Source organism: Alligator mississippiensis, chromosome 1 (assembly GCF_030867095.1).
Source record: "Alligator mississippiensis isolate rAllMis1 chromosome 1, rAllMis1, whole genome shotgun sequence".
NCBI lineage: Eukaryota > Metazoa > Chordata > Crocodylia > Alligatoridae > Alligator > Alligator mississippiensis.
In genome coordinates this window covers 442,820,638-442,838,535 of record NC_081824.1, presented here as the reverse complement: position 1 = coordinate 442,838,535, position 17,898 = coordinate 442,820,638, and the positions used below count along the sequence as shown (strand labels likewise).

The following is a 17,898-nucleotide window of genomic DNA, read 5'->3' as shown; positions in this document are numbered from 1 at the left end:
TCTCAGTCTGTAGACAATGGTAAATTAGTCCAAGTAGTCATATTCCAGGTAGTCATATCCCAAGCTAATGGAAAGGATCTGCAGGAAGATCTTGTGAAGTTGAGTGAGTGGGCCAAAAAGTCATAGTTGAACTTCAACGTCAACAAATGCAAGGTCAACAAATACATATGGGAAAAATAACCTCAACTGGGTTCTGAATTAGCCATTATGGGCACATCCACACATGCAAACACGTGCGCTTGCAGCAGCTCAAATAGAAGTGGTATGAATTTGAGCCGGGGCTTTTTGCTTCAGTGCACATGCTCGGACATGCACTTTGTTGTGGAGCAAATTGTGCCACTTGGGGCAAAATAACCCTGCCCAGCTCCTCCCGGACCTGTACCCAGGGGGAGCTAGAGCCCAGGGCCAGCACTTGTGCTGGCCCCAGCAGTATAAAAAGCTTCCCTGTTCTGGCCCCATCCATACAAAAAACAGCCCTGGCAAGCAGCTCAGGGCTACTCACTCTCAGGAGCTTCTAGGGCCCAGCCAATTGGTACCTGGGTATACTACCCCTTGTGCCAGCTGGACTGCTGCAGCAGCATCCCAAAGCCATTTTTAAAAATACCCCAAGATTCAAGTTCTTCCACAATTAAAACAAAATACCACTCTACACACACACACACACACACACACACACACACACACACACACACACACACACACCAGAGAGAGAGAGAGAGACAGAGAGAGACCGATCAGTTGGGCAATGCTTTATTGGTATATTTACAATGTTAAAGTAATTTGGAAGCCTACCAGTGTGTCTATCAGCATGATAAAATAAATTCTAAATACCTATATGTGTTGATGTGTGCTTTTGGTTCTCTTCGCACATGATGGATGTGTGATGTGGGGAATGTGGTGTTTGCAGGAGGGGGGTGGGAAGGGGTATGGGGGAAGGTGGGTGTGTGTGTGTGTGAAGGGATGTGGGTTGGTGTGTGGGTAGGTGTAGGGCAATTGCTGGGGGGACAGTGTGGGTGCGCTTGTGGGGACCTTGTCAGGGAGCGCTCAGGAGGGGTGGGTCCCCTGGTCCCCACAGGGTGCAGTCCCCCCACACAGCACATGGAATGCTGTCTGCACCCCCCCAGGACCCCAACTCCCCCCTGAAGGGCCACAGCCCCTATCCCCCAGAGGGCCCTATCCCCCCTCCCCAGGGTACCAGGCACCCTGGAGGGCCCCAGCCCCCCCCCCCAGGGTCCCAGGCAGCCTGGAGGGCCCCAGCCCACTTGCCCAGGGTCCCAGCTCCCCCCTGGAGGGCCCCAGCCCCCCTGCCCAGGGTCCATAACTTACCTTTTCCAGCAGCAGTGGGAGTGGGGCGCTCTGAGCCTGCTGCTGCCCGCTATCAGCACTTGGGGACTGTGTGCTGGGCCCAGCAGGTCCTGCTGTCCCTGGGGCTGCTTGTGTGGCCCGCCCAACGCAACACGAGCAGCCCCAGGGCTAGCAGGACCTGGCTGGGCCTGACAATCAGTCCTTGTATGCTGTGCCGGGTCTTCCTACCATGGGACTCACCCCCTGCAACCCCAGGGTCATCACCCCTGCCACTCCCCAAACCCCGCCACATTCCCCTGCCACCTTTCACACCCACCCACACCCATGAACACCTGCCCGCCAGCCCCATTCCCCCCACTTACCTTGGACAGTGCTGGGGGCTGGGGGCAGCAGGAGCACCAAAGAGATGCTCTAGCCAAAAGCAGAGCATCTCTTCTGGAGAACTGACTCCCTGATGGCTCTGGCCATGGTCTGGGACCATGACTTGCTCTGCTCTTCTGCGGAGTGTTTTTTTTTTTGAACCCTGGATATCCAGGGGTCTAATTTTCTCCCGACACTGCAAACTTGCAGTGTGGGGAACATTTTTTCATTCCTGCATGTGCCTCTTGCCCCATCTCAAAGGGGTTTGAGATGGGGCAAGAGGCATGTGCATGCTCGGCAGGACATGCCCTATGACTCAGGAAAGAGACTTAGTTTCTCTTAGATAATCCTCTAAAAACTTGGGCTAAATGCATAGCAATGACCAAAAAAGCCAATAAAATGATGAGCATCATTAAGAATGGAATTGAAAACAAAATAGGAGGTCTAGAAAATCATGAAGTGTGGGCAAAGTGAGTAAGGAACTGTTATTCACCAAGACCCAGAATAGAAGAACTATGGGTCACCCACTAAAATTAAAGCACACGCGAGAAACTATTGTCATACAGCACACAGTTAACATGTGAAACTTGTTGCCACAGGTGGTTGTAGAGATACAGAGTACAGCCAGGTTGAAAAAGAGATTAGACAAATTCATGGAGGATATGTTTACTAATAGCTATTTGTGACAGGGGGGCCTCCCGGGGCTGAGCTCTGTGGCCCGCCCGCCTGTCACCGTGACAGCAGGCCTACTCAGGGCAGAGCTCTTCATGGCCCGCCCACCTGTCTCTGGGCAACCGCCCGCTCATCTCACCCGCCACGCCTTTGATGATAATGAGTTCAATTATGATGTTAATTAAGCGGGAGGCTGCCCTTCGACTGCCCCGATGCCTAGGGGCGCTCTGTGGCTCCGACCTCCCCTAATACCGCAGCCCAGGCCTCGCAGGTGGCATCATGGTGTTCAACATCTCACCGGCCCCCGCACTGGGCCCCAGAATCTTCTATGCCAGACCCCCACTGTGGTCTTCCCTACTCAGGAGGTCACTCCGCCGTCATCTGGGCTACCTCACCCACCCGAAGCCTTGTTCCCCTCTCGGGTGTGGTTCCCCTGGAACCTTTGGCTACCTAGCCCTGGCCCACCTCAAGGCCAGTCGGGACCCCAGGCCCCCGGCTCTTGGGCGTCCCTCGTGGTGGGCCCCCGGCCCTTTTGACCCTCACTGGTCCTGGCCCCAGCATGGGCCAGTCGAGGGGACTCTCCCCTTGGGGCTGGGTCTCTGTAGCCACTCTCTACTCCTCAGGCCTCACCGTGCCACTACTCCCTTCCTCCTAGGAGCAACCGCGGCACCTCGCCCACATCACTCCCACTCTCGGGGTCTGCCCTCTCTGGGCCCCTCACCCACACGGGCCCTCTCGGCCCTCATCACACGGGCCCTCTCAGCCCTCCAGTAAACACTAGGGTCACCCACCCAGTGGTGGTGGGAGCTAGGGGTTAAGGTGCCCCGACCCGCCTTTCACCGGGGTGATCACTGGCCTGGCATTTCCTGGGGGCTCCCGCGCCACTGAGAGCCCCACCAGACCACCAACTCCCGGCAGGGTGCAGTTTCAGGTCATGCCCAGGACCAGGAGCCTCCTGCCAACCCCTTGCAGCTCCCCCTTACCTCCGGGTCATACACAGCAGCCCTAAGGCCAGGCAATGTTGCTGCCTGCCCTCCTGCAGCCAAACTGCCTGGTTTATATAGGCCCCAAAATGGCTGCCCTAATCAGGCACCTAGAGGCTGCCAGCTCCAGGCCCTTAAAGTGGCAGGAGCACCCTGTGCTCCGCCACACTATTAAACAGAGCAATAAAGGTTTTATCCTCTAACTTCCCTAAACTAATGATAGTAAATGGCAGGGAGGATACACAGGGAATGGATCAGTTTATACTTGCCCTGTTCATATCCTCTCCCTTTAAAACAAGAGTGTAAAAGATATGGCCCATGGGGCAGATTCAGCTCATGCAGCCATATCCTCTGACCCCCAGGGCTCCTGGAAGAGCCAGGAAATTGGGGGAGGGAATGCTGCCAAATGTATGGAGGCCTTTGGGAATACATGTTGGTGTCAGAGAAGTGAATGATGGGTGTTAATCCCTATGGCTCAGGCCACAGCAGTTAATACACCACTGCTGCTGGCCCCACTGCCAGAGTTAGATTCATATTTGGCCTATGAGGAGCCCTATAGTCCATATATGGCCCTAGAGACCAAGGGAGTTTGAATACTGCCATTTGTGTATATCCCAGACCCAGTGTCCTGTCTCCAATAGTGGCAGTAAAGGACACTTTAGAGAAGGAATGTCAGTCTCCCCTATTCCAAGGGACTGCCTTAGTCAATAGAATCTCTGTTAGCTATTCCAGAGTGACTGTTCCAGTCTCTCCTGTCAGGGCTATTCTATTTTGCATGAGTAATTTAAATTAAATCAATGCATTATTTTAATTAGCTAATGCTAATTGTATCAATACATTATTGAATAATTAAATATTTGGAAGCAAGAGATTAACTCTATAGCTAGCTAGGCACTTATGTGGACTTTGGGATGAGCAGCTTGCAACTCCTTGCTCCAAATCAGGCAAACAAAGTTTCTACTTCTCAAGTAAATTTACTAACTGCTGTCTTATTGGGTACAATGGTGTAGGCCAATCTCTCTTTGTGTGAGGAAAGGCTGATCTGGCTTAAACACCGAACACTGAGAGGCCTACGGGAAGATAGGAATCTAATTACATTCTCCTTGGCATTTCCAAGTGAGGTGCCTTTGGACATGCTGGCTTTTGGAATCTAACCCGGGACTGTGAATTCCATTAGGCAGAATGGTACATAAAAATTAGGTACCGCATTGCTGAAGTCCCGCTTTACTTGTAAGCCCTTAGCTCAAGACACAAGATCTGAAACAGAGGATCAGGCTGCTGAGTATCAAAATTGTTAACCATCTGATTAGCCAAAAATTGGGATCTTGTTCCTTTTAGGAGAAGAAATTGGAAAGAAAAACAGGCATTTCTTAGAGTCTAGAAAGATGGCCCATTTGCACTGGTATAGCTTACATTAATATATAGCCCACAGGATCAGGGTCAGGAGACAGATAAGCAGCTATTTTTAGGTAGCTGAATACAGTAGGCTGCTCTTACAATACCTCGCCACCGTGACAGGATTGACTAAAATCACAAAATCATATAAATGTAGGGCAGGAAAGGACCTCAGAGGTCATGTAGTTCAGCATGAGGCAGGATCGTCCCTATCCAAACTATCTTATACAATTCTATTGTCTACCTTATTAGCAACACTATGGTCAACCTTGATAAAACCACGAGACATAACACCCTAACCTACCACAGGTAACGTAGGGAGACCACCATGAGCAACATCTTGCTGCTGTAAAGGTTGTTAATATATACTTGAGAGATCCAAGGAAGACAGCCCAACCTACCTGCCTACTACAGAGGAAGGCAAAAATCCCCAGTCTGGCAGCCTTAAACCAGTGGTTCTCAATTTTTCAGCGTCACAGCAGTCCTCCACCATTTTTTTTTTTTTTAATGTGGCATTACCTGTAGCTGAGGACCACTGTTGGTGCTGCCTCAACTTACCTCAGTGCTTCTCAACCAGGTGCTACTGCCTCCAGATAAAACTGCCCTGTGCCTGCTGCACAGCCAGCCAGGAAAGGGCTGTGGCATGTGCATACAATCCTCTTGCATTAGGGCTCTTTGATGAGTCTAAAGCAGGCAAGAGGACTATCTCATGCTGCAACATTTCCTGATCTAACCCCTCCCTGGCCAAGGTTCTCCTAGGCATAGAGGCATGCAGGTGGAACGATCCCATGTTCCCCTGTTTTTGGAAGGAGTATGGTGGGGGCTAGACTGGGAAGCCTCAGCCAGATCCTGCCTGCTTTAGGCTGATCAGGGAGCCCTAATGAAGAAGTACACATAGGTCAGTTTTACCTGGATGCCACTGCCACCATAACACTTGGGTCACAGCACCCCCAGGGGGGTTTCATGGGACCCCAGTTGAGAACCACTGCCATAAGCAAACAGCTACACTGGAATGGATGATGACAGACACCATCCATACTGATGTGGGTTCCGTCAAAGGAGTTTTATCTCTTACTCTTTCAAAGGTAATTTTGTACCAGGTGGGGTAAAGTTACTTCTGTGTGGGAATTAATGTTGCCTGTCTGCTCTTTTTTCACTCTCGTATAACACCCCACTAGGGGAATGTAAATATGTTTTTGTCCAGGCCTCACATGAAACCCTGTTTACTTACAAAGAATGTCCATAAAGTGCCGCATTTGTGAACACCGAAGGAATCAACAAGAAAGAGACCGCATCTTTTCTCACAACTCCAGACTCCTTTCACCCAACACTCAATCTAAGAGTTTGTGCTCTGAATCTCTCTCTTCAGGCTTTATCTCAGAGAACTGCGCCTATCCCTTGTCCAGGCTGCATTAGATGCTTCTTTGTTAGCTTCTTAGCATCTCTTCTTTTCTTGCCTCTTATAGAAAACAACACAAAACTACAGTCAGCTAAACTTCCCTGCTTGCATGTACTTTGCATGTACCTTTGTTTGGGGTGCAAGAAGACTGCTTGCTTCAATGCAGTTTAACCCAACCCATTACAATATGATGCCACATGATTGAATTTCTAATTTTTTTTTTCAGTTTTCCATTTTAAAAATTTGGAAATTCAACACACGTAATTACTTCAAAATATTATGGCTGCAAATCTTAACACTCAAAAGTTACCAGAACTTAGATGGTTCTCCTGCGGAAAAAAAAGAGTACATGACTACATTATGTGACTATAATGTATTCATGCAAATGGGCCGCATTAAGGTTGTACTTTTATTTGGCATTTACTAATTTTCAAATATTTGACTTTGCAACCTTAATAATATTTCTATTTTTTCGATGTTGTACCAACACATATATGCATAAGATCTCTGACCTAATATTACTAGAAATATTGAAAGTGAAGTGACATTTTAAAATGTGTTCTTCACATTGCATTGAATCCCCTATACATAAAGTTATGAACACATAATTTTTATTGAAAAAATGGTTTTGCCCTAAAATAAGGAATAAATAAAAATAAACTTTAACTGGACACCTCAATATTCCTATCGACACTATTTACACTGAGTTTAAGCAATGTTATTTGTTTCTGGCATAATTCCCACTCCCCAGCAAACTTACATCATGCATGGAGTCCATGAGTTTCGTAAGCTGATAAAAACGCTGCGAGTTGGCCACTACTCCTTTCTGGCGCAATCCAACTGCTTTGACCAGTTCTCTAATGTAACTTGCTCTCATCTCATCAAATTGGCTTTGACTTCTTAGACCTTCCAAAGGAACTAAAAATAAAGTAAAACTGTTGTATGTTGTTTTCTATTGTGGAGACAATAGAACACTTTTTTTTCCATTTTTAGCCAATGACTGTCTAAAGTAAAATTCATAAATTGTGCTGGGAGCAGGGACTGAAATCCACAACTCCCTTTCCAAGGGGACTGTCCCCAACAAAAAAAAACTACAGAATTTGTTGCCTCTCATGTGTTCTCCTTCTGGCTTTGTGACTTTAGCTACTGTGTAGTCAAGATGCATAAGCTTCAGCAGGAGAAGTGAAAGGGCTCTATCCAGACTAACCCAAAGCCTGGTGTTTAGAGCATTGCTCTGGGAAATGAGAGATGTTGGGTTCAAATTCCCTATACTGAGGGAGGGGCCTAAAACTTAGGCCCTTTACTTCTCCTGAGTGGGCACATCTACACATGGAATTAATAGGACTGAATATACTCTGGCTCAATTTGAGCTGGAGTAAACTAATCCTGTTGCCACTCTCTACATGTGCATTTAAGCACAGTAATTTACTGTAAGATACTGCTTGTATCTGATGGGACTACCCAGTAGTGTAGTAAATTAATCTACTATGTCCTAATTGCCATGCATGTATAGATGGTACACTTTATTGCACAGTGAATTAGTCTGTTGTGCAGTAAAGTATCTCATGTAGATGTGCCCAGTGAGTGTTGCAACCTCAGGACTACTATGAAAAAAAGGTAGGTAATGATCAATGAGTGAAGATGTCTGAACTTCATGCTGAACTTGATGTAAGCGCATAAGCATAATGGATCAGATCTTTTTGGGGATTTAGGTGAAGTATAGGGACTTCCCCAGCCCTGACCTAGATCATAAAGGAACATATGCCAGTGCCTAACATATCAGACTGTGGTGCTTGTGAGCATGTTCAAAAACCTAAGTCTAGGTGTTTAAGGATCTTTTTATACAAACATTTAGGTACTAAAGGATCCTGTGGTCACTGGAACAGAATTAATCTGAATTTCTTTTTATGACTTTAGGTGCTTAAATTCTTGGTACCATTTATTTCCTGGTGCTGAGATGTGGGACAGTTTCCAGTCCCAGCTTTAATGAATATTTAATTCGTTATGCAAATTGAAATGGCTTCAACATATGAGAGAGACCCACAAGATAATACCTGACAGGCCAGTAGTTAGGTCACTCTGATGGAAGATGCAGGCTAGAAGAGTTATTTGAATTTCAGTCTCTCCACATCAAGTGGATCCTCGAACTATTAAGCTAGGGGTGTCCAATTTATGAGTGCCACACAGCACACAGACTGCATGCTGCACTGTGCTGTCATGGCATCTCACTGGGCCAACACCTCTACACCCTGCACACTACATCATGCCACATGGGCCCCCCACCACTGCACTGTGTGGTGGGCAGTCATAGTTTCATAGTTGGTAGGGTTGGAAGGGACCTGAGGAGATCATCTAGTCCGACCCCCTGCCGTGGCAGGAAAGAGTACTGGGGTCAAACGACCCTGGCCAGATGTTTGTCCAGCCTCCTTTTAAAGAGCCCCAGGGTAGGAGCCAGCACCACTTCTTTTGGAAGTTGGTTCCAGGTCCTAGCCACCCTTACTGTGAAGTAGCACCTCCTGATGTCTAGCCTGAAACTACCCTCCGCTAGCTTGTGTCCGTTGTTTCTTGTAACTCCCGGGACTGCTTGGGGGAACAGGTGCCTGCTGGTCCCCCTTGACTAGTTTGTAGACTGCCACTAGATCCCCTCTCAGCCTTCTCTTTTGGAGTCAGCCCATAGTACAGTCCTTGCTGTACTCTGCTGGTGCCCCCATGACATATTGTGAAGGATCCTTGGGTGGTAAAAAAGAATGGCAAATCTGAAGAGAATAATTTCAATTTAGTGTAAGGGTCTAATTGTAATTTTCCAATGTTTTGATACGGTATCCTACTGAAGTATTATTTATCTAAATCAAAGTATTGTCTTTTAAAAATGTAATAAAACAGCAAAAAATAGGTAATCAAAATAATAATCTTTGATGTTTTGACCTTAATGGTGTGAATTAATTGTTAATGGCATCAAGTGTTCTCTTTGCAACAGAAAGAAATAAGCTTTGAAAATGAGGCAAATACCGCTGGAGAAAGACAGGCTATCCTTCTTTTCATGCACATAAATATTTCTGGTAATACTAACTGAGAATGTTGTCTGGTTTATGAATGATATTTAAAGTGTATGAGAAAAGTTAGTTCAAGATACTAGCCACAAAAATACTTGTCCCTCACGTTTTTCCTGGATCATCACAACTACATCAATCCAACACTATTTAAAAAGTATAGTTTTTGATTTGTCTTATTTTTCCTAAAGCCTTAGCAGCTAAGTATTAGCTGAAGTATTAGCAGCTAAATTGTTTTCTGGTCTGAGCCAGGGAATTCAGTACTGCAAAGTGTGGCTAATTACTGTTTAATGTTTTATTAGTTATTAGAGGGCCTCATTAAACAGGTGCTTAAAAAAGAAATTATTTTAGAAAGGTGATCAAAGTTCTAAATACAGTTGAATGTTGATTAGTTGGAAAAATCAGCATCCTTCCAGTTTTTCTGGGAAAAATAAATTTTTCTGGGAATCTAACATGGTTTAATCAGCCCCAGAAAGTTTGCCACTAGACAAACTCAGAGAGCCAGCCACATACTGCATGAGCCAGACAGTGAGGGGGAAGATAAGGGGACTTTCCAGTTAACTGACCTTCTGGAGAACAAAATTCTACTTTATCTGAAAAGTGTCAGACCACTGAGCAGCAGGTTATAATTGGAAGGATGCTGTGTGGCTAGAACCAGGCTAGAAATGTAGGCTAAATTCAGTTCTGGACATGAACCTGGGTTAACTTGGACCCTCTTTTTCCATGAATACATTGAATAACCACTAATATTAATGAGATTGTCCTACTGAGCAAAATATTCATTTACCTTATGATGCAAGTTCTTGGCCCTTTCATCAGGAAGAATAACAGTTAATTAAAAGAATGTCATAGTTATCATTTAACTATATTTTTGCAGTTTTGTATCAGGTTTTATTTGTGAATGTAAATTAAAGTCATAAAAGCTGGTTGGATGAAACAATGCACAATTGCTTTTTTCAAATGCACAACTCAGTGTGGCAGTTCATCAAATTTATTCAGCATCTCTCACTAAGTTTTTGAGCAACAAACAAAGAACTTCTGGTTGTTACTTAACCAGAATATTTTAATGGAATGCTGAGACATTTTTGTTGAAAGAGAGCTTCCAGTTTTGGGGGCAGACAGCCCATAATTTTCATGCTAAGTAACACTGTGTGAAATGCTGAGACTTATCATTGTTGTTTGCGATTGGAGATGCAGAACAAAAATGTTATAAAAATTAACTTGCTACTTACTTGTATTGAGAAGTAACAGTGCTTTCATACAGAGGAACTCCTCCTGGCTAACTTGTAGTCTGACAAATTCCTGTGGGAGCTGCCACATGGATAGACACAGTGAATAGAATGATGACTCTTTCATCCTCTGTCTTACACCGGGAAAAGAGGTAAAAATAAAAACAACTCAGGCACTGGTTCTTTTGAGTAAATACCTGGTTGCTGGGTGAATTACTACATTCCTTATCTTGAGAGAGAGAAAGGGAGAGAGAGGGAGAGGGAAACAGAAAGTAATAGTCAACTAATTCTGCTCTTACTTGGAAGTTGACAGGGTCCAAATGAAAGGTGGATAAAAACACATATTTTTTAAAAAGTAAAACATGCAACAAGGTTTAAAATTTAAAATGGATTTCTATGTAAATGTTCCTACTTCTTTTTCTTTCCATTTTATAATCTGAAACCTATAATGCAAATTCTCTGTGTATCTTTAATCAGTCTCCTTATTTCCAGTATAATTTCAGATTTTGAACTAAGAAGTTGTAGACTTAATTGGTTAGCTATATTGTAAAAAGACAAGTCCAGGGTCTCATTAACATCCTTACTGTGTGAACTGTATGAACTCTAAACAAAACTGAAAGAAAAAGACTGCTGTTGTGCTATCCTATGTAATGAACTCCTTCCATTTTTTTGAACTTCCCTAAATCAAAAAATTGAAATGCTTTGACCAGAGATTTTGAAATTAAGGGGACTTTTGAAAAACTTATCCTTAGATATCTAAATATGGGCCTTTTAGCAAATGTTGCCTTACTCCGTATGGTAAGATTCATGGCTTCTTCATTAATATATTGCAAATCTGAAAAAAACCTATTAATTGTTAACACTGAATCAAATTTGCTTTCAAGCAACAAAGAATATGTCACTAAGAAAGCTTTAAAATAAATTGTAGCCCCTTATCCTAACAAATATATGAAGTCTTATTGAAGTTAATAAGTCTAATCATAAGAGTACATAGCTTTATAAAAGTTTGCAGAACAAGGGACTTAATCTTCAATATATACCATATTTTCTCACATACTATATGCAGCTTTTCTTTAAAATTGGGGTGCATTTTTTAAGCGGGGAAACTAATTTTCCAATAGGAACACCCTGCTTTGACTTCTGCTCCATGATGCAGCAGTTGTAGCATTACTATTGGGCAGCTGAAAAAGTCAGTTGACTTAATGGGCACCTACACACATGCCTGATGCTTGCTCCAACGCATGTTAGTTAGCACATGTCTGAGCACACTCAATGAATTCCTAGTAAGCATGCTCCAGCAGCCTTAGCATCACGTGTATTCAGCATCCCCATGCTTAAAAATGGTGGCAGGGGTGCTTTAACTGAAGTTTGTTGAACAAGCTTTAGTTAAAGCGCCCCCACCAACATTTTGACAGGACACTGAATACACAAGATGCTGCAGGAGCTTTAATCAAAGTGGCTCCCAAGAGCTGCTCTAATTAAAGTGCTGCTGCTGCCCTCCTCCCTGCTACCCCACCCTTCCCAAACTCATGTAAAGATGCCCAGTGGTCCACACTTCTTCACTTCACAGGTATTAACAATTGACTCTCCTTTTTAATGTTCTTGATAGTTCGACTAATCAAGCTAATTTTTCTTCAGGAATTTTTGCTTTCTACTAGCTTCTTCCGATTTCTCTCCTCCTATTTCACAGCCCTGCAGACTCTTTACTATTCAAAATCATAGATCCACCCATAGAGCATCTTGTTAACTTAATCTTTAGTTAAGTAAGAAACTAAAGATTAAGGAACTTAATCTTAAATTAAGTAAGAAAGGGAGAGTGAATCGGCTGAAAATTCAGCTCTGTCCCTGTTCTATGCAGCTACAATGCTAGAAAAACATTTTTTCTTCATTCTCCCTTCCAATTAAAAGGTGGGTATTACATTCCAGAGTGTATGAAAGTGAGAAAATACAATAGTAAATATTTTTGCATGTACCAGTTTACAAAAATTCAGTGAAGATACCCTGCCAATACCTGCATTAAAAGGAACAATATTAATGTTAGTCTATTAATTTAAATTTTCAATAGCACAAGCCAATTTTACAAAGCATCACCTTATTCTAAAAATTTAGATTATGAAATATGAAGTAAATTATGGCTCTGATGCCATCAGTGAGGCTTGCTACCGACTTAAAAGGAGATAGGATATCACCCCAAATAATTCCATCCTAGCTAAATGCACTCTTAACAACATAATATTTTCTATGATAAACAGCTTTGTCTCAATATATTAAATATTTTCATTTTAATTTAAATGAAAAAAACTCCTTCAGGTGTGTTCAAAATCTGAAACACTGCACTCACTTTTAAATTAGTTAAATGTATAATTTTAGATATTTTGCTATGTTAGGATATTGATTCTTTTCATCTCTATTTTAATCTATATTTTTAATCTTTCATGTTTGAAATAAGAATGCATGTATGAAAGCATCATGTACGGGTGACCATGTTTTATAAGCACTAGTATGATGATGGTTTTGGCTGTATTTTTTGGTATTAGCAGAGATGCACAAAATAAATTCCAGTAGTGATTGTTAAAAAGCAATTTGGGAATTAATCTAGAAACTAACAGCTCCTGGCTCACTTCCTGGTCTGAGGCTGGTGCTGCTCTGTGCATCCATCAGAGTAGCACTAGGACTAGTAACTCTAGTTAAAGTGGAAGTGACAGTTTGATTGCAAAATGCCACTTAGACTCTGGTGCAGATGAAGACCAGGGCTAACTTTTAATGTAGTAAAAAGCAATGTACTATATCAGTTCTTCAAATCTTGTGCTTGCAATTCCCAGTGGCTAATGTAAATCCATGGGGTGAAACTCTAGCCCTACTGAGAGTTCTGATCCTGAATTCAACGGGGCCAGGATTTTAGCTGCGGAACCTGATGCATGAGCCCAGTAATTCTGTGGAGTCCTATTAATTTCAAGGAGACGCCACATGGGCACAAGGGGCAGCAGAGTAAGATCAGCGTCCTTGGGCCTGATCCACATGAAGACATAGAATTGCAGTGCTTAGTATTGTGACACTTTGCAGAATACATAGATAGCCCTGGCATAGCAACATCAGATTCCTCTTCAGTGCATGAGGAGAGTTAGGTACCTAACTGCTATCATAGTGAGCCACATAAGAAAACTAACATAAAATGCTTCAATAGAGGGTTGTGCCTTAACCCCATCCCTCCCCACCCCCAGTCATCAACTGAAGTTAGGAACCAGAGCCCTTCTCATAAGTCAGCAGCAACAGTCTTTTTATCCTAATTTCTGAGTCCCATGCTTTGGCATGGAGTAGAAGCCTAGCTGGTTACCACTGTCATGACAAGAAATTTAGAACATGCCCAGGAGAACATCTTTAGGCTCCTACTGAACTTTATTGGCCAAAATTTATCAATCTGTAGACTTTAGGTACCTTTAACATTGTGTGTGTGTGTGTGTGTGTGTGTGTGTGTGTGTGTGTGTGTGTGTGTGTGTGTGTGTGTGTGTGTGTGTGAGAGAGTGAGTGAGTGAGAGAGAGAGAGAGAGAGAGAGAGAGAGAGAGAGAGAGAGTTTCTTTGGGCTGGGAGCAGGGAGAACTTGCAAATATTTTTCTCACAAAAAATGAAGTTTTCAAAACCAAATATGACCTCACTGAAACTATTTTTAGTGAGCAAATTATTAATCCCTCCCTTCCCCACCCAACAAACAATTACAAAACCCTCCTCTCACTCTTGTGCCCTGATAATTCCATTTAGACTAATTTAGAGGGAATTCTGTTTTTGGTGGGGAGGGGAGGTGGTGTGGTTTAACAACAGATTTATTTTTTTTTAACTTTTTCCCTGGTCTAAAGAAAACACCATCAAAATTTCTTTACATCTGGGTCTACAGAAGATAGTGATATTAATGGAATATTTAGGATCCTTTTACAATCCTGAGGTGATTGATTTCTGATAGGATCAGATTCTTATCTAAATCTGAACACAACATAACAGTACATAATGCAACAACACCATAAAAATGTTGAGTGAAATTCTGTCACCACTAAAATAACTTTCTTATTGACTTCTGCAGGGTGAGTATTTCATCTATTATATTAGTAAATAGCAGAAAGTGCCAACTTACTCGTTTAGAATCAAATCAGGTGCAAAATATAACATCTGACCACTGACATGCTTATATGATCTCCATCCCAATGCAAACACCATTAGACTCATCCAAGAGTACTGGATGAGGGTTATCTGATCATCAATGTGCAAATTCCGGAATCCTGAAAATCAAATAAAATGTTAAAAGAATGTTCCAGAAAATATTTCACAAAATACAACTTGTATTTGTATTTCTGTATGTGCTAGATATTGAATAAGGCTAACTATGCATCATTTTAAAGAAACTGAAATATGTAATATACTAGCACTTATCTATCCTGGTTCTTTTCACTGCTTGTCCATGAATTAAATAGTACTAATAAGTACTAACGGTAAATTAAATCTGGTTAAACTCTCATTGAAAATCAGACTACTACAAAACTTGGCTTTAATATCTGAAGTCCTCTTAGCTAAATCAATTAGGCTTTAAAATTTTCTTTAAGACCCATCATGATAAAATCCATTATACAGCAAATATCCATACATTTAACATTATAATTGTTTTCAGGCGATTGTCCATTCAAATGTCAGATAACTATATAGAATAACAGAAGTTTATCTAAGTTTTTATGGACAAGTCAATAGGACCTAGATCTGCAAAGGATGCAGTGTTGAAATGTTGAGCATTGTAGTGTCTCATTGTTATGTACCCACACATTGTCACAGAATCTCCAGCTATGAGTTAGGTGCCTGGGTTCCCTACAGGGCATGTGGAAGTATCTACAGTAAGTACCAGGCTGTGAAGTTACACAGAAGCGACACATAAACCAGTTAAAGTGATCAGAAACTGGTTTAAACCTGTAACAGAAAAGAAGTTCAGTGCACATAAACCAGTTTCAAGATGGCTGAAACTGGTTTAAGACAAACTTGGTAGAATGTAGTATCAGACTTAACTGATTTGGGTCATACCAGTTAATGGAATTTCTGTCCCAGACCCTTTCCTGGTTTAAGTTAAATCAGAGTCCCCCAGCATCCCAGCATGCTTTTCAGCCCTGGGTTTAGCTGGGCTGTCTGCTCCAGAGAGCGGAGTGGGCCCTATCACTCTCCTCCCTAGTCAGAGCTCTGGTTGGCTGAGAAGGAGGTGGAGACTAGAGGTACAGCAGCATCTGCCTGGCTTCCCCCTGCTCCACCCCTCACCTCACAGCTTGCTGCTCAAGCAGGGATTCCCTCCTCTCCCACAGCAGGGGCCCTAGCAGCACAGACCCCAGCCAGCATTTGGCCACACCACCCACATGCTAGCTGAGATGTGGCTATGTACATGTCTCCAATTTCACTGGAATAAAGGCTGACAGAACAGTGTCCCCTTAGGAGTTTTTTGGAACTAATCAACAGGTCAGTTGGTAGCATTCCTCTGTTCTTCCTTATAAATGCTTTGGAATTGTTTATGAAGAGCTTGAACTAGTGAGAGAGAGGCTTTTGTTTTCTTGATGGGCTGATAAGCTTTATGTTATATAAGCTCTCTGCTGGCTGCTGGTTTACTTCAAAGGCTGCAATCTGTCAGTGTTCAAGAGGGGACAGGGAGAGGTGTGAGAAATGACCTGGTTTGCAATGCATGGGACCTGAGTTCCATCAATTTGTTGCAGACAGTATGAAGAAGCAGGGAGAAGGATACTGAAAAGCTCAGTATCATAAACAGGTGCATGCACTCCACAAAAGCAGTCCTCCCTCCCAACACCCCCCCTCTCTTTGCCTCCAAGTGCTAGCCATGGGCCAGGATCTGGCAACACTCCCACCGCTTGAGTAGCAAGTGGAAAAAAGCCTGGCTGCTTCCCCCTCCCCCTTCAGGCACACTCCAGCTGAGGACTGTGCAGGCCAGTGTGGGGGTTCAAACCCCTCCCTAACCATAGTGTCCTGCCAGGGCCTGGCCACACCCCCCCTCAGCTCATCACTGTGCAAGGGAAGGGAGGGCTGCTCTAGTGCCCCCAGATTCTAGCCTGAGACACTGCAGGCATGTGCCTGCATTTCCTGAATCAAAAGTAAATATCTATTCACTTGCAAGTTGGTTCAGTCTCTGCAGATTAGACTAACCTGAAAAGATTAAATCAATTCAGGCTCGGGCTTTTTGAATGTCTGTCCCTAGCCAGGGTGACCATAAGTTCTGGTTTAGCTGGGACAGTCCCAGATTTAAGAAGCTGGTCCCGGCTGACTGAGAAGACTTCTAGTGGGTGTCCCAGAAATGCAGGCGTGCAGAGTCCGAGTGGTGTGACCAGTGCAGACGCATAGCGGGTGCATGTCCTGAGAGCACTGGTGCACCGTCTGTCAGGCCATGCTCCCTGTTTAGCTGGCAGGCAGGGGGGCAGGCGGGAGTGCCGATGCCCCCCTGCAAGCACCGGGGAGTGGGGCCATCAGCAACCATTAATGCGATCGGCCAAGAGGGACCCCCGCCTCCTCGGTCACTGTGATTTGGCTGCAGAGGGACACCCTCCTGATCAGTGGAATCAGCCTCAGTCACTGACTGGTGTTAGGGGGAGCACGTGCCTCCCCTGGCTCAAGAGGCACCAGTTGCCCACGGGTGCTGCCCAGCATGCAAGCATGGCTGCCTGCCCAGAAGGCAGCCCGGCTCCCTGACAGCTTGCAAGAGTCAGGGGTGGGTGTTGTGTCCTGGATATCAGGGATGAAAGTCCTGGTTGTCCCAGACCTCCTTATGGTCACCCTACTTACAGCTGCTAGTTAGGATAATTTCCTATGAGGTGGAAGGTATGAATTTAAATTCCCTTTGGTAGAGAAAAGAATTAAACCTTGGACTCTCACATCTTGAGTAAGTGATTTAACTGCTGAGTTACTGGAAAGAAAGAGATGCATCACCTCAGGCTATGTTTTATTTGTAGGCTGATCTGTTAGACTTCTGAGAATAACTATTGAATCAAGCACTTCAGATGAGCCAGGTACAGGAATGCATAGTTTGTAAATCCTGATAGGGCATACAGATGAGATTAAGCATTAGTGCACTTCACATAATTAAGACTGAGGAATTTCTGGGCAAACTCTAAAGCAGAAGTTGAATCAATTAGTGCATTTTAATGATTAATATCAAACACACATAGACATTAGGTGTCTCAAGGGTTAGGTGGTAGGCACCTAAAAATTTTTTTAAATTACAATTTTGCATTTGGGCACTCATGGTGCAAGTTAGATGAGACCTATGCATATAAAATGTTTGGCTTGTAATCTTTTGAACTATCACTAGCTACTTGGCTTGGGTAGCTAACCTTCCCCAAATTTTTATTCTCTTTCTTGGGTTTACCCCTGAAAGGATCAAATAGAAAAAAAATTAAAGGCTATGACTAGGTACTTACTTTAGGAATCAATAATGGTATTTTAATTACTTTTAACAAATATATGAGTGTTAACAATATTA

At 43.6% G+C, this 17,898-nt stretch overlaps 1 protein-coding gene across 5 annotated transcripts in view; it reads right to left on the bottom strand.

The window, feature by feature from the left end:
- PGR (progesterone receptor) overlaps positions 1-17,898 on the bottom strand; it is a 102,218-nt gene that overhangs the window by 16,568 nt on the left and 67,752 nt on the right. For 3 of the 5 annotated variants that reach the window (XM_059721122.1, XM_059721117.1, XM_059721125.1), the window contains 3 exons: positions 14,518-14,662; positions 10,397-10,527; positions 6,875-7,032 (listed from right to left, as the gene is read on the bottom strand). In XM_059721122.1, the coding sequence (XP_059577105.1) occupies positions 6,875-7,032; positions 10,397-10,527; positions 14,518-14,662 (434 nt within the window). Of the gene's footprint in view, positions 1-1,257; positions 6,175-6,874; positions 7,033-10,396; positions 10,528-14,517; positions 14,663-17,898 lie in introns of those variants that run through there. The other 2 variants (XM_019482037.2, XM_059721124.1) reach the window with 2 other exon arrangements.